At 51.2% G+C, this 16,869-nt stretch overlaps 1 protein-coding gene across 4 annotated transcripts; it reads left to right on the forward strand.

The window, feature by feature from the left end:
* Positions 1-2,392: 2,392 nt before the first annotated feature.
* COG1 (component of oligomeric golgi complex 1) lies at positions 2,393-16,654 on the forward strand. Of its 4 annotated transcripts, XM_075904016.1 has the most exons (15): positions 2,448-2,771; positions 4,024-4,268; positions 5,823-6,004; positions 6,804-6,974; positions 7,109-7,265; positions 8,295-8,505; positions 9,009-9,797; positions 10,884-11,030; positions 12,046-12,207; positions 13,087-13,211; positions 14,062-14,170; positions 14,799-14,908; positions 15,006-15,084; positions 15,608-15,646; positions 16,492-16,654. In XM_075904016.1, exons 1-14 carry the CDS (start codon positions 2,484-2,486, stop codon positions 15,629-15,631), a joined length of 2,799 nt encoding a protein of 932 aa, XP_075760131.1. In that variant the 5' UTR covers positions 2,448-2,483; the 3' UTR covers positions 15,632-15,646; positions 16,492-16,654. The 4 variants fall into 4 exon arrangements, 3 of the variants coding, with proteins under 3 accessions (XP_075760132.1, XP_075760131.1, XP_075760130.1); XM_075904017.1 differs by lacking the exon at positions 15,608-15,646 and having other exon boundaries at positions 2,393-2,768; positions 4,019-4,268; XM_075904015.1 differs by lacking the exon at positions 15,608-15,646.
* Positions 16,655-16,869: the final 215 nt, after the last annotated feature.

Consider the following 16,869-nt stretch of genomic DNA (forward strand, 5'->3'; position numbering starts at 1 on the left):
GAGTCCCCGAACACCTCACGATCGACAGGTTGGTGACCATGGGGATAGATTGTGCAGTTCTCGTTCCATCATCTGAGCCCATATTTAGGACCGGACCCAGGAGTTAGACACGCAAACACTTTCTTAGGCCAAGTCTATCCTGGCACTTTACAGAGCAGTAACTTTCTGGCTCAGGGGTGTGGAAAAAAAAAACCACACTCCTCTCCCTGCACCAAGCACAGCAAGTCACAGCACTATGAAGCGCCAATGTGATCTAGGGATGTAAAATCCCATTTAACTGGTGGGTGTGTGATGTGGGGGGCCGCCATTGGGCTGGAGCAGCCACCCCCTCACTACAAGCAGGGGCTACTCCAGACCAACAAGAACAGTCCTGTCAGCATCCGGGCCTGAGCCAGCCGGTCTGCAGCAGGTAGGGAGCTACTCCAGTCTCCACCCATTAATTGCTTAAACCTTCACATCCCTAGCGTGAACCAGGCTACAGCACTGGGATCCACATTCCTAGCACTGTTAACTACTCGCCTCATGGAGGTGGTTTATAGGGAGATCTCTCTCCCAGCGTTCATGCTGTAGCCACACTTTTCTGTTTAAGGCGCTGCCGCTTTGGATACATAGAACTTAAGGCCAATAGGGACGATTCAGTCTTCCCTCCTGTGCATCACAGCCAATAAATTTCACCCGGTTACCCCTGTATTGAGCCCAATAACTTGGGTCTAACTAAAGGTGATCTTTCATATTTCCACCTTAATGCCGGCAGAAATATTTTAAAGGTGTATTCAAGCATATATTATAAAGCAGTATGTACTATGTGTTACTTAACTACAATTTTACAACTCAATATAACCAGTTTTTAGATTGGATTTTGACCTTCCCCTGCAATGGGGAAATACATAAGTTGACTAAAAACCAAAGCAGACTACTCTATTTGTATTGTGCAAGCTCCATCTAGAATGGTAAACCATGTAAACAAGCAGCATTATAATAGATCAATGTTAGGCACTGTACAAGAAGAGATGGACTCCACCCTCTAAGAGATTAATCTACATTCAAGGTTTATAACCTAGCTGTAAAACAAACACACGTAAAAATTGGACAAAACAGAAGCTTTGAAAACTCTGGAAGGTTTTTTTAGTTCCGGTGGATTACTGCTTTGTGGAAATTAGTGCCTAGTTCCCACAATGATGTGTGCACTAGAAACACAGAAACAGTCGAAAGATTAAAAAAACCTGGGAGTTGGGCATTTCTGGTAGAAACTTCATGTTTAAAATCTCGTTATGACTTTCTCCTGGGGTTCAGCAAGCGCCCCCAACAATGGCACACAGGGATGGGGATAGGACAGTATCAAACTGAGGGTGGGGATGCCATGTGTTAATTTTTTTGATTGGAATGGCCAGTCCAAAGGGGATCCTGGTGCTCTGGTCAGCACTGCATACTGGGCTGTTAAAACAAAACAAGTTGGCCTGGGGTTGGCAGGCTCCATACCTGGTTCCATGCGGCTCCCCAGAAACAGCAACGCGTCCTTCGGCAGAGTCAGCTGCTAGGCTGAGGAACCGCGACGAGGCCTCTAAGTGCTGCCCTTGAACTGCCCCAAGCGCCAGCTCGGCAGCTCCCATTGGCTGGGAACCACGGCCAATGGGAGCTCCCGGGGTGGTGCCTGTGGGCAGAGGCAGACCCTCCTGGCTGTGCCAACCCCTAGGGGTCACCACTTATGGGGAGCCACCAGAGGGGAGCGCTGCCTGGAGCCTGCATCCCGAAATCCCTCCCACACCCCAACCCCCTCCTGCACTCTGAACCCCTCGGCTCCAGCCCCCCCCACCCCCTCTGCTCTCAACACCCCTGAGCTCCCTCCCGCACTCCAAAACCCTTGGCCTGAGCCTGGCAGCTCCCCCTGCACCCCAAACCCCTAGCCCCACATCAGAGCCTTCACCCCCTCCCACACGCAAACCCCCTGCCCCAACCCTGTGAAAATGAGCGGGGGGGGGGGGAGCAAGAGAGGGAGGATGGAGTGCATAGGGGCGGGGCCTCAGAGAAGGGGCGGGGCCTCAGCAAGGATGGGGGGGAAGGTGTGAGGCTTTGTGCCATTAGATCCCTAGGCGGGGGCAGGGCATCTGGCAGGGAAAGGCTCTATGGGGTGGGCGCCCCATGGCAAGGGCTGGAGAGGTGGGAGCCCGGGGGGGGGGGGGGAGGGATGAAGTTTGGGGGCCCCTAAGGAAGGGGTTGGAGGGAGGGGGAAGTGAGGGGGCTCTATGGGAGAGGGAGCAAATGGGAGGGGAGGCCTATGGCATGTGGGGATTTATGGAAGGGGGCGGGGCTCAGCACCCTGGGACCCTATGGATGGGGGCGGGGCTGCTTTTGCCCTCCCCAAGATGGCGCCGAGCGGTGCCCGGAAGTGCCGCCGCCCCTCCCCAAGATGGCCGCGGCGCCCCGGCCACGTCGCGCGCGCCACCGTCAGCGGCGGACGGTGGCCGCCCAGGGTCGCGCCCAAGATGGCGGCGGCGGCCGGGCTGGCGCGCGGCCCGGAGGCGGCGGCGGCGCTGTTCGAGGCGCACACCACGGCCGAGCTGCGGCAGGTGGAGCGGCGGCTGCGCGGCGGCATCGAGCACAAGCGGGAGGAGCTGCGGCAGATGGTCGGGGAGCGCTACCGGGACCTCATCGAGGCGGCCGACACCATCGCCCAGATGCGCCTCAGCGCCGAGCGCCTGCTGGGGGCCGTGCGGGGCCTGCAGCGCGGGGCGCCGGGGCCGCGGCCGGCGCGGGGCGCGCGGGGGGGCCCGGTGAGCGAGGGGGCGGGGCCTGGGGGCGGGGCGGGGCCAGGTGAGCGAGGGGGCGGGGCCTGGGAGGCGGGTGAGCGCGGGGGCGGGGCGCGCGGGGAGGCCAGGTGAGCGAGGGGGCGGGGCCTGGAGGCGGGGCGGGGCCAGGCGAGCGAGGGGGCGGGGCCGCCGCTGGTGGGGGCGGGGCCCGGTGAGCGAGGGGGCGGGGCCTGGGAGGCGGGTGAGCGAGGGGGCGGGGCCTGGGAGGCGGGTGAGCGAGGGGGCGGGGCCGGCGGGGCCTGGGGGCGGGGGCGGGGCTCGGTGAGCGAGTGGGCTGGGCCTGGAAGGCGGGTGAGCGAGGGGGCGGGGCCTGGGCGCGCGGAGGGCCAGAACACCATGGACATCAGCCTTGGCCAAGGAGGCGCCCCCAGCGCCCGGAGCGTGGCAGGTGCTAGAACCCCCCATAAAGCCCCCCCCCCCAGGGCTGCCCCAGAGCCCGGCGCCCTCGCCAGCCCCCCTATAGCCCCCCCAGGGCTGCCCCAGAGCCCGGCGCCCTCGCCAGCCCCCCTATAGCTTCCCCAGGGCTGCCCCAGAGCCTGGCGCCCTCGCCAGCCCCCCTATAGCCCCCCCAGGGCTGCCCCAGAGCCCGGTGCCTTCGCCAGCCCCCCTATAGCCCCCCCAGGGCTGCCCCAGAGCCTGGCGCCCTCGCCAGCCCCCCTATAGCCCCCCCAGGGCTGCCCCAGAGCCCGGTGCCCTCGCCAGCCCCCCTATAGCCCCCCCAGGGCTGCCCCAGAGCCCGGCGCCCTCGCCAACCCCCCCCCAGAGTCCTCCCCCCGGGCTGCCCCAGAGCCCGTCGCCCTCACCAGCCCTTCTATAGCCCCCCCAGGGCTGCCCCAGAGCCCGTCGCCCTTGCCAGCTGCCCACGCTGCCCTTTGGAGAGCCGGCTGCAGCTCTGCTCCGCTCCTGCCTGGTGGCCCACTGCTGGCTGGGACCTAGCTCTGCCTTTTCCCTCCTGCCAAGTTGTGCGTAGAGCTGTCCTGTGAGACTGGCTCCCGTGCTGGGCATTGCTGCGGGAGGCCACTGGGAACATGTTGCCAGTGGATGCAAAACCTGGGTTGCAGCGCTGGGTTCTGTGCGGCTGTAGCCTGCTACATGTCGCGTCAGAGAAACTGACAGGGACTTGCTGGAGTTAGCAGAATTATTGCATGAATTTAGCAAAATTACTCCCTTGGCAGTGCGATTGTCCCACAGTAAAAGCCTCTCCTGTCATGCCCAGACGATGCTGCACTCGCAGGAGAAGTTCTATAGCATGGCCGCACAGATCAAGCTGCTGCTTGAGATTCCAGAGAAGATCTGGAGTGCCATGGAGGCCTCTCAGTACTTACACGCCACAGAGCTGTACCTGCTTTGCTGCCATCTCCACAGTCTCCTGCAGCTGGATGCCTCCAGCTCCCGTTACAGTCCCATCCTCGCACGCTTCCCCATCCTAGTTCGACAAGTGGCGGCAGCCAGCCACTTCAGGTAAGCAGCCAGATGGTGTTTGCAGCTCTAATTTGTCTGTCAGGGCACTTTACTGCCTTACTATTGTACTGACAAACTTGAAGGTCCCTTACAAACATTCAATTATCCCTCCTATTCTGTCTCTCCTAGGGGAAATGGGGATTATTGTTCCACGTGCACACAGGATGTGAGACACAGAGGTGAAGCAGCTTACCCAACATCCCAGAAAGGGCCACTGGCAGAATTGACAATAGAACCCAGGTGTCTCGACTCCCAGGACTCTGTTCTCCTGTCTCATAGAAAGGGGAAATCTAGAACAGAGCCCTGGGAGTCAAAAGTCCCATGTTCAGCCCTGGACTTAACAGGAAGGAAGAAGGGGAAGGAAAAAAAAAAAGTCCTGCCCCTTCCGCCTTTTTCCCCCCCTCCCCTGCTTTTTTCCTATTTAGTCAAGGACTGAACGTGGCCCCCTCTATGCTTGTCAGGCATCACTCTTGAATGGATCAGAAGGGATGCTTAAAGTGAGATCTTGCCTTCCCATTACCAGACAAGTGTTTCCATCCCCTAAGCCGCTCAAGATATCAACATGAACCTTTTGTAAGTGGGACAGTCCATTCCAATTGGATGGCTGAATTGGCTTGGACACCTTTGCCCGTTTCCCAGTGGAGAATCATTACTGTCATAACATAAGAACATCAGAACGGCCGTACTGGGTCAGACCAAAGGTCCATCTAGCCCAGGAGCCTGTCTGCCGACAGTGGCCAGCACTAGGTGCCCCAGAGGGGGTGGACTGAAGACAATGATCAAGCGATTTGTCTCCTGCCATCCCTCTCCAGCCTCTGACAGACAGAGGCCAGGGACACCATTTTATCCCCTGGCTAACAGCCTTTTATGGGCCTAACCTCCATGAAATTATCTAGCTTCTCTTTAAACTCTATTATAGTCCTAGCCTTCACATCCTCCTGTGGCAAGGAGTTCCACAGGTTGACTACACGCTGTGTGAAGAAGAACTTTCTGTTATTAGTTTTAAACCTGCTACCCATTAATTTCATTCGGTATCTTCATTTGCGGACCTTTCAAAGACACAAAGTGCTGTGTAGTCGAGTGAGAACGTACTGGAGTACGTGTTAGCTGGCAGGATCATGGCATGTAAACCACCTTTAAGATTGCACTTTACAGTTACTGGGCTAGGAAGGATTGGTGAGCTCAGCCTCCAGGACTGAGCCATATAGTCAGCTGCCTTGGGTGCCTTATAGGTGATTCTTGTTGATTATCCCCATGGATGCAGAAACGGCTTCCCCTTTTGTTCTATGTAGTCTCTTGCACAGCTGCAGCCACCTCCTACTTTCATCCTGTGGGCTATGCATCAGGCAGCAGCTCTGGAGCAAAGGGAGCCCAGCTGGCCGTGCAGTGGGGAGGAGGAGATGAAGGGGGAGAGGGAAGGGTGTGTGGTGAGTGGCCAGAGGAGGAGGACAGTGGAGAAGAGCAATTGGGGGAAGGGGTCTGGTGGTCAGCAATTAGAAAGTTGACAACCCTGTTCCACACGTGGTGACTGTGTCTGCCTGGTTTCCTCATTAGATCCACCATACTGCACGAAAGCAAATCACTGCTAAAATGCCAGGCTGTTTCTGACCAAGCAGTGGCAGAGGCCTTATGCTCAATCATGCTTTTGGAGGACAGCTCTCCGCGCCAAGCCCTGGCAGACTTCCTGCTGGCCAGGAAATCAGCTGTTCAGCAGCTTCTCAACCAACCGCATCACGGTCAGTACAACTGGCTTCTCTCCGGAACTGATGTTAAAGGGAGCTCCAGTGTTTGTTTCTCTTCTCAAGAAACGGGCAGGAACTGAGCGGAACGGGATTTGTCCTATCTGGAGCCACTGTGGGAATGTCATTGCTTTGAATCAGGGCAAACAGACAGCTCATTATTTCTCTTGTCCTTTAAAACAGTAGTGGCCAAAGATAGCTGGGACCAGGAGGCTGCTTTAGCACAAGAAGGGGGTGACTGGCTCAGAGCGACTTCTGTAGCTAATTGACCTGTCACAATAACTGCTCGGGCTGCATGTATGAGTTGTTTATATTAGGCCAGTGGTCACCAACCAATAGATCGGGATCTACTGGTAGATCTTGAAGCCTCTGACAGGTGCTCCTGACTGGTTTGGCTAGGAGGCTATCAAGTGCTGGCACTTCAGCCGCCCCTCCCAGCACTGCCCCACTGATCTTACCCAGAGCCTCAGAGCTTCCCCTGGGAACCTCCTGCTTGTTGTGCAGGGTGGGGGAGACAGAGGCAGGGGGGCACTGATGTCTCTGTCCCCCTCTGTTGTACCCCATCTTCACAGATTGAGGAGGGCAGGGCCTCAGCAAAGGGGGGGGGCAGGAGGACTTGGATTTGAGGTAGTTCTTGGACTGACAAATTCAAAAAGTGATCTTGTGCTTAAAAAGGTTGGAGACCACTGTGTTAGGCCCTTCTCTAGTAACGGTGGGAGCAGGTAAGTGCAGATCTATCTTCACTGCAAAGGTTTCACTGTACCTACACATTAAGAGGAGATGTTTTCTTTTTTAGGTGCTGGCATAAAAGCCCACGTGTGTTCGCTGATGGAGTTACTAACCACAACCCTGTACCAAGCTCATGCCCTCTTTTACACCCTGCCTGAAGGGATGCCCTCAGATCCTTCCCTGCCCTGCAGCTTGCTCTTTTCAATGCTGGAGACCACCACAAGCCAGGACCCAGCAGGTGAGCCGCTTGCTCAGGCAGTGAGGTTTGGGATTGGCTTCTCTGTCTAATGGCCTTCTGTGCATGCTTATGCAACCAGGGCTTGGGCAAGGCCATGGTGAACCCACCCCGCTCATGTGGCACCATTCTTCTAGGCAAAGGCATCCACGTTTTGAAAGAGGAGATGAAGCTGAGCAGCTGGTTCAAATCTCTACCACTGTCCATTGTAGAGTTCCAGCCAACCCTCAGAACCTTGGCACATCCAATCAGCCAGGACTACCTGAGAGACACTCTCCAGAAGTGGATTAACATGTGAGTGTATAGAGGGAGATTTTTCTAAGGGATGGGTTAGGACAGTGCTCATTCTATCACTGCATTTCTCCTACAGTGAAAGAGGAGTACGGCTCCATCAGACACCACTAGATCTGTCTGACAGAATTAAGTGCTCCTGCAGCACTCCTGGGCTGGGAGCTGTAAAATGAAGCCATGGCTGCTCCCATGGGATTCTCATCTGCCTGTCAGGACACCTTTGTCCGCCACAGAAATGCTGAGATCGAGGATGATACAGACAAAAAGCTCCTTTGAAAGCCAGCTTGCTCAATATGCTGTAAGACAGCAAATTATGCACAGATCTCTTCCCTGCAACACTGAGAATAGTAATAGAGATGTATCCATGTTAGTCTAGTCTAGCTGAAACAAAAAACAGGACTTCTGAGGATCTGAGGAAGTGGGTCTGGCCCACGAAAGTTCATCACCTAATAAACCATCTTGTTAGTCTTTAAAGTGCTACATAGTCCTGTTTTTTGTTTCTGCAACATTGAGTGATCTGTGTCTAGGGTTCCTACAGTATTACAGAATAGAAAGTCCAGCAAACTCTTATTCACATTGCAAAATGCGCCTCGGTCGGTACCTGTAATCTTTAGTTTTTCTTTCCTGAGGTTGGTCTCAGTCCAGCATCTCTCTTCTTATTGCTGTCCTGCTGTGCCTTGTGAGACAGAGCTTACCTTATAAAGGGCCCAGGCTCCTCCCCTTTCCCAGCATGCCTTGCCAAGAGGAGAGTGACAGTCAGGCCTCTCTGTAGAGAACCTGATGTGCTGCTAGTAGTTCCTGGGGATGACTCAGCATGTGGGTTAATGAGGCTAGGGATGCAAGTAGCTGGATCACTGTGCGGGAATAGGTAACTTCCTAGATCATTTTCAGCTCTGCCAGAGGTCTCCTTGCTACACCCTTTCACTGAACAACAAGAATCCCTTTGTAGTCCAGCCTATCACAGTAAAGGTTCTTGGCTGGATTTTCTGGAGCTGTGAGGGGGTATGGGATTGAAGTGCATGTTACTTTCAGGTGTAGTGAAGATATCAAATCTGGACTCATCACTCTGCTGGTCTACGTGAAGAGCCTGAAAGGCCTGGCTGGCATCCGTGACGCTGTGTGGGAGCTGCTCACCAGTGAGTCCATGAGGCAGAATTGGGACACGGTGTGTCGTCGACTCTTGGACAAGTCCATCTCTTTCTGGGAGGACTTGCTGCGGCAGCTTTTCTTGGACAGATTACAGGTGAGATGCGGTCAGGGAATCAGCCAGGCTGACATGGGCTGCTTGAAATTAGTGTTTAAGTGCTGTCGCCTTTCACAGCCTGGCAGCAGTGTTCTCTAATTTTTTCCATCCGTGGGCAGAATAAATTTTGCTATATGCACCAAGGTATGTGTGGATGTGCACCAGCAGTAGAAACACATGCTGCCAGCTGTGGATGCTTTACTGATTAGCTGGGTGGCATTGAATTGCTCCTGGGTGGCCGCCCAAGCGCACAGCTGACAGGGAACGCTGCCTGGTAGTCTCAGCAGAGAACAGATTGTATGAGTGGGCAGGAGGAACCCACATTAGCGGGCTACGGGGAGGCTGGTGATGCACGGGCAGGTTTACCCAGCTGCTCCCTTTGCTGTACAGTCTGTGGAGAGGGGCCTTTATTCTCCAGGGCTGTCCCCAGTACCTTTTGGCACCCTGAAAATGGGTGCTGTGACAGCCACCAAGACCTGAGAGAGCCCAGTTCTCTTTTCCAGACCCTGACAAAGGAAGGATTTGACTCCATCTCCAGCAGCTCGAAGCAGCTTCTCATTTTAGCGCTCCAGGAGCTTGAAGCCAAGTCCAGCACCTCCGCCCCCAGCAAGCACACCCAGTTTGAACACAACATGGCTTTGTTTCTGTGGTCAGAGAGCCCCGGCGACCTGCCTCCTGATGCGGCCTGGGTCAGCGTGGCAAACCGCAGCCCGTTTGCAAAGAGTGGCCTATCCATGAAGGCCCAGGCTCTCACGCCCTGTGTGCAGAGCTTCTGTTCTGCCTTGGATGCCAAACTGAAGGCGAAACTGGACGACCTTCTGTTCTACCTTCCCGCTGACTCTTCCACGCCCAAGGAGACACGGGGCATGCAGGCCAGGAACTCTGCTTTTGATAGATACGCCGATGCTGGCACCGTAGAAGAGCTGCTCCGGGATCACTGTGTTGCCTGCATCCAGTACGTCTTGGGCTGTGCTAGAGAAGAGCTGAAGAGCGCCGAGGACAAGCTGAAAGGACGCACCGACGCTCTTCAGGATGCCAAGCTTGATACCGTCCTCTTCATGGCAAGACTGTGTCAATCGCTAGGCGAACTGTGTCCTCACCTGAAGCAGTGCATTCTGGGTAAATCGGGCAGCACAGAGAATGGAATGAGGGAGACCCGGTCTTCTAAAAAGCTGGGGAAAGGGAAAGCCCAGGAGGTGAATCCCATGCAGGCCAAGTGGCAGGAAGTGAAAGAACAACTCCTGCAACAGAGCCTGTTTGCCTATCAGATTTGGAGCTCCGCTGTTATAACAGTAAGTAGCAGGTTTCTTTTTCTGTTTAGGCTTCTTTCACAGCTGCCCACAGCCACTATTACGCTTGTAGCTTACTAGTTCAGCACAGACTTTTCATTCGTTAGAACACTGCTGCTACAAGAGTTACGGTACCTGCTTAAACAACAAATGGTCCTGCAGCACTTTAGAGACCTACAAACATTGTATCATGAGCTTTCGTGGGCACAACCCACTTCAGATGAATAGAGCAAGGGGTCTGGAGTTACAAGTCAATACCAGAAAAAGAGCGCGGGGAGGGAAAGAGAAGGGAAAAAAATCTTGTCAATTAGAGTGTCTGTGCAGAGAGAAAACTGTTGCTTGCCATTTTAACCAGACTGACCATTCTCTCAACGACCTTAAAACATGCATGTTGCTTCAAAGAGATTTTAACTCCAGACTTCAAAGAGAAGCCTCAGAACTGTCATTCATGCTTAAATTTGACATGTAAGGGCCTTAACAAAGATGCTAATTATCTCACCCATTACAAAGCTAGCTTCCCCAGTTATCACCCCCTAATATCATTATCTCACAGACACTAACCTTCCCCCTTCACTCCTCCCTCTGATCTAAAATCTGATTTGTCAATTTTATGTGTTCACTTTTTTTTTTAATTGTATCACTTTGGTATATATGGTCGTGCCAATTTTTTTTTCCACAAATTGATCTGAGGAAGTGGGTCTGGCCCATGAAAACTCATCACCTAATAAACCATCTTGTTAGTCTTTACAGTGCTGCATAGCTCTGTTTGTGCTAAGTGAGGCTAATAGAGTGGGCTATAAGTGCAGGATACTTCACTTTTGATGTCATTAGGGTGTTGAATGTAGTGGTCCATCCAGGTCAGGTACTTGATCAAATGCTAATGAATATGGCTGAGCAATAGCTCTGACCTAGTCACACTCTGCTGCCAGATCCCGTTGTGTGACGTTAAAGACAAATGGAAACAACTTTGCCCACCTCAGTCTCCTCAGCAGATTCACTAAGTGAAAAGCACAAAGCCATAAGTAAACCATCTGACCCCTCCTCTCTGCAGTGACCTGTTCCTGAATATTTGTATTTTTCCCCTCCTAGGTCTTGGTTCACCGTTTCACCCAGACTTTGCTGCTAGATACAGCTGGCTCTATCTTAGCGACAGCCACCAATTGGGATGAAATTGAAATTCAGGAGGAGACAGAATCTGGAAGCAGTGTAACGTCAAAGATCCGACTCCCTGTACAGGTGTGAGAAACGTCCTCTAGGTGAATGGAGGGAAATAATCTTTAGAGCCAAAAGCTAGTAGAAGTACTTTCTCCGACTGCTGCCTTATTAAATAGCTCCCAAACCTATACTTCACTAGCGGCGTGAAAAGGAGTAAAAAATACTCCCGAGTGTAAGCCTGAGTGATTGGGAGGATGGTGCTGTGAACAGTGATAGAAAAAGAGGGAAGACGAGTTCAGTTTAAGATCTTAATACAGCAATGGAAGCCAGATAAGTACTTCTCTGAGCACCTTCTAATCTTTAATGTATTGGACCTCTTCATCCCCCTGAGGACGACATGAGTTGAGATGTGGGCTTAAATAGGAGACAGGCCAGTGTTATCAGCAATACAGTCCGTGGTTGAAACGATAAAGGGAAAGAGCCCTAGGGGAAGAGCTGAGCCCACCAAGAGAGGACAGTATCTCAAAACCCCATTGTGTGTAAGAGGTCAGGAAAGAGGGGCTGAGCAGCAGCCCAAGTAGGATGAGAGTAGAGTAGAAGCCCTGAGATTTGGCCAAGAAGAGGTAACTGAAGACCAGAATGACACCCGTTTCCATGCAGCAAAAGCAAGTTAGGCGCCTGTCTGGAAGGACCACAAGGCAGGGCTAGAAGAGAAATCAGAGCATTGGTTGGAAATTGCACACTTAATGATATTCGCGTGGAAGGGATGATAGCTGGCAAGGCAGCTAGGACTAACAGATGGGTTGGAGGCTGTGGAGACCAAGACATGCTGCACAAGGGAAGAGCCAGAGGAAAGTGAGAGGGAAAGGATACGTCCAGGGCTAATAAAAGTAAGGAGATAGGTCAGGATAGGACCACTGGGGCAGGGTACTGTGAGGAGAGAACCATGGGAGGCGATGGAGAAGAAGGAAATGATACCAGGGGAAACCCAGAATTCAGAGCTCATCTTACTTCCTTGATCGTGCCAACATCCCCTACAGAAAGGTCAGGACCATATCTCCTTTCATTGGTTTTTTTTTTCTCCCCACCCCCACAGCCATCCTGGTATGTTCAATGCCTCCTGTTCAGTTTGTGTCAAGAAGTCAACCGGGTTGGAGGCCATGCTCTGCCAAAGCGTACCTTGCAGCTGCTGCTGAAGACGTGCCTGGCAGAAGTGCTGGCTGGCTACGAGAAGCTTGTCGAAGAGAAGCAGGAGAAGGTTTGTAACTGGGATTTCATTCTCCACTCCGGGACAAACTGCTGGATTTAAGGGTGTGCTAAAAGGGGTCTGCAAGTGCCATTGCTATTAGTCAATCTTTCCTGCTGGCCAGGGAGCCCTACAAAAATTCACCGCCGAGAAGCCCCCAGAAATGTGAATATGCATTGTGGGGCCTCGCCCTAGACTGGGATCTGGCTCTATGCCACATCTCTACATGCCAGTGCCTCCGTTTCCCCAACCAAGCCTCCCTTTCATGGATTTTGAGACTGTAAAGTGCCGTAACCCCTTGAGAGTCTATGCAGGGAAGGGAAGTAGTGGGTTGCACGCTTCCACCTGTCTGCCTAGATGGTCAACACAGGCCTCGAAAGGGAAACAGACCTTTGTAAGGTCTCACTTTTCCCATTAGTATGATGCTAGTAGAGATGGCTGCAGTTCTCAGGGGGTGGTGGTGTTACTATAGTAATGCAGACAAGACAGAAGATCTTCTGTATATTCAGTTTGAGAAACTGAAGCAAGTGCTTTCTTTGTCTAGTCCGTGTGTCACTACATCCTTGATCTTTTCTTCTGCTCCAGGAGATAGTTGGCATGTCTGGTTTGGTCATTGCTTTTCGATGCTGCTTTGCTAATATGTCCAGAAGCCTTTGGCACTGTTAGAACTAATACGTTCATGGCACTTCACAAACAAGACAGCATGCCCTGTAGAACTTACGGTAAAAGACAGCACACAAAGAGGATGTGACATAGGGTAGCTATCTGAACTGTTTGTCTGAAGCCTGCTGCTTATTGATATCCAAGTAATTTGTTTGTTCTGTCTTCAAAACACCTTTGGAAATCGTTATGAAGAGAATGTTGAAATGTGCCCGTCTGTCTTCCTTGCAGAAAGGGTCATTCCCAATGACTCAGAACAGGGCGCTGCAGCTGCTCTATGATCTACGCTATTTGAATATAGTCCTAACAGCTAAGAGTGAGGAAGCAAAAGCCAGCAGGAGCAAGCAGGACTCCAGGTACCGCCAGTGTCCTAAGTCAAATACAAGAGAGGCTGTTCAGTGTTTAAAGCAAAGTCAGTCCACTGGTGACATCCTCCTTCCTCACCCACAACCACAACTTAGTGGCTCTTTTGGTCTTGCTATAGGACAGAAGCCACCTACCCAAATCCATCAGAGCAAGCTAGAAGCCTTTCAGGGCAGCATGTGGGGCACTGATGTGTCTGCCTCTACCTGTCATGTTCCTGTCCCATAGAAGGAAGGCTCCAGTATCTTTTCCCCAGCTCTAAGCAGTCTAAAAATGGAAGAGTGGGATGCAGGTGGAGTATTGGAGCTGAGCCACACCAACCGGTCCCCTCTATTAGGGTAGATCTTATATCTCTAACAGATGCCTCCAGAAAACTCTTCTGCCTCTCGAAGTAGTCTTGATTAATCTTATTTTTAGAAACGAGGCACCTGTTTAGCAGCAGGTTTGTGAAGCAGAAGGCCAGGAGCACAAACCCATCTCCAGCACTTCAGAACAGATGGCTTCCTCTCCAGGAACGTTTTGTAAACAGGAATAGAAAAGCCTTCAAAACCCTTTCACCTCGTCCCTGCCACAGTTAACTGACACAATAGGAGGCTAATTAAATGCAAGTTTTCCCCTGTTCCAATGAACTAGGGGAAGCCTGGTAAAACTGACAACTGCTGCTCCTCTGATTTGTGCCACCTGCTTGTCCTGAGACACAGGTCAGCTGAGAGGGGAGCAGCTTTGTTTGAGGGACCCTGGCAACAGCACAGTTTCCATTTGCCCCATCATCAGCTTTTGTCCGCCTTGTAAATCTGCTTTAATAGGAGGAACGTAATTGGGATTTTTTTGGGCCTGTTGTAGGATTGAGAAGGTGACAGACTTCTTAGAAGCCAACATTGATCCGTTTGACTTGGATGTTTTCACTCCACATTTAAACAGCGGCCTTAACCGCCTGGTGCAACGAACCTCAGTAAGTTGAGGGAAAGCAATCCTCTAGCGGAAGTAAACATTGCAAAACCTGTTTGCTGCCCTAGTCTACTGTAGAGTTACCAGGCAGGCCGATCATTTCTTTGTTACACGGTTCAACAGTAGCTAACTATTGGCCTACGCGCTAGGGAATATTGGTTAATTTAACAGTTAAGTAACCTCATGAATTCTTATCGTTTTCTCAACTATTCTATACTGCTTGGGGGCAGGGCCAGACTACAGTGCGCACTGGCCCCACTCCCAAGGAGCCCGCCATTCCACGCTGCTACCTCTGTATCAGAGTCAACAATGTGGAGTGCCTGGCAAGAGCTGGTCCTGTTTAAAAAACAGCGCCCCTCAGGAACCAGCTGCTTGTCACCCTGTGCTGTTGCCTCTGATACAGAGGCAGCAGCGCAGGGTGGCAGCAGCCCCGTCTGGGGGGGCAAGACTGAAATGTAAAAATCTAAGCTAGTTGGAGGAAACCGAGTCAGCATTACATCAAAAACAATTGTGTGTGTATTTGAGGGCTTCTCTGTATAAGCAGGGGCTTCTTGCTCCTTGCGCTGTTGCTGTTTAACGGAATCCTCAACCACCAGAAAAAAAAACCCCAACACTTATTTCCTGTTGTCTAGGTCCTGTTTGGCTTACTAACGGGGGCAGAGAATCAGTATACCAATAGAAGCAATCATCTGAGCTCCCAGGAGCCTCACAATATCTTGCCATTAGCATCTAGTCAAATCAGGTAAGCGGCTCAGTTATACACATACTACTTCTTAGAAAGCAATTATCTTGAATTGATAGTTCTGTATGACTGCATTTAATTGTCATCTCTCTCGAAGATTTGGACTTCTACCACTGAGTATGTCAAGTTCTCGAAAGACTAAATCTGCTGTTAAAACCACAGAAAATCCAACTCAGGTTAGTAAAATTGTTATAAACTATCCTAATTTTACCCCACGTCCCTACTGTGTTACCAGGTCTGAAAGGAGCCTCTTGTAAGTGTCCTAGGGTTAAGGAGGATAATTAAAATTAAAAAAAAAAAAGAGCAACAAGAACTTAGTTCAGGGATCCTAAAGAAGGAAGAATGGGTTGAGCAAATATGTCAGCAGTCCCTTTTAAGAGAAGTCCTTTTTGGGAAAGTACTGTACAAATCGTAATCCTCACAGTAGGTTTGCATGTTAGAAATTCCCCTTTTAAAGAACCTGATTGCTTGCAAAAATGAGCTAATTTGCCAAAGGCTAAAAGCAACTGATAGCCCCGAATGCCTAGATTGTGCCTCAGCCCCAGGCTCCCAGCTGTCAGACCATGAAGTGCACTGATAACACAGTTGATCCACTGATGATTTAAAACTTGGCTTCTCCATCTGTATTTAAGAGAAGCAGCAGAGGAATGTTCAACCATTAATGGATGCTATCTAACTATTTTATAAACTTCATTCCAGTGTGATGGTGACCCGTACTCCTGAAGAAATCTTGCTTGGGTACTTAAGCTTGTGTGCATTCTGAGTGGCTTGCTTCACCTAAAGTGGCATTTATAATGTTTACCAGTTGCTCTGTATTAACATGAAATGTGTACAATGGTACATATGTCCCACAGCTTAAATGCCTGTTTAGACAGGGCTTCTGTGCTGAGGACTGGGAGAGCTAAGGAATACCTACCTGCTACAGGAAGTGGTATTTCTAAATGCACTCCCTGAACCCGTATCTCAGTATGGCCCAGTAAAGATCCCCTGCTCTTGTATAAGAGTAGGGATAGTTACCTAAAAGGGGGCCAACCTATTGCATTCTGCTACTTCACTTTCTTTGTGTAAATCAGCTTTTAAAAGGGTATTCTGGACCTCTTGGCCTCAGATTAGCTTGTGTAGTTTAGAAACAGTGATGTGTCTTCCCTGTCTGCCTGTGTTACTAGTGGTGGCTGCAGTGATGCATGTCTATCTAGTTACATAGAAAGCCCCTTCTCTGAAGGGCTAGCAAATACGCTCTCACCACCTATGTAGTGAATCATGTACAATTGTAGAGTACTTAAACTGTTGTCTATGTATAAAAGCAACAAGAGTAGGTTTTTGCTCATTTTTAAAGCAAGGGAGAAAATGGAAGTAGCCACCTGAAGTACTAGAAATCTACTAGAAAGGGATCATAAGGCTGAGTAATGCTGCATATGTAGTGGGAGAAGCAGGGGTTCAGGCTGGACTTGGTTCCAACTCAATTAAGTTCCTGATTCTTTTACCTTACTGTGCCTCCCTGCAGTTGCTAACACCGGGCTGTGTGTGGAATCAATGTAAGTGGTGCTACTGCAGTCACTGAGTCTCTCATTTTAAAAAAACAGGTTCTACCTCCTTCAGTCATCACAGCAGAAGAAACATTCCGCCCTGGTTCCTTGTTCAGACAGCTTGCAACGGAGGAGGGAGACACGGCTACACCATCTCTGTTCAAATTAGGTTGGCTTTCTAGCATGACCAAGTGACCTAATAAAAAGATGAAATACTCAAGCTTGTCTACACATTCATTTCCACTGAACACATTCTCCCATACCTGTACTGGCGAACCTGTTCAGGATTAGTTTCTAAGACCACATGCCCTTATCCCTTCGCCCTAGCAACCGGAGAGTGGTTATGCCATTGTTTAAACTAGGAGTAGGTTAAGAGATGGCAGTGTGACCATACACTCACCCTTTTCTCCTCTTCTCAAAGCTTTATCACTTAAG

Source organism: Pelodiscus sinensis, chromosome 20 (assembly GCF_049634645.1).
Source record: "Pelodiscus sinensis isolate JC-2024 chromosome 20, ASM4963464v1, whole genome shotgun sequence".
Classification (NCBI taxonomy): Eukaryota; Metazoa; Chordata; order Testudines; family Trionychidae; genus Pelodiscus; species Pelodiscus sinensis.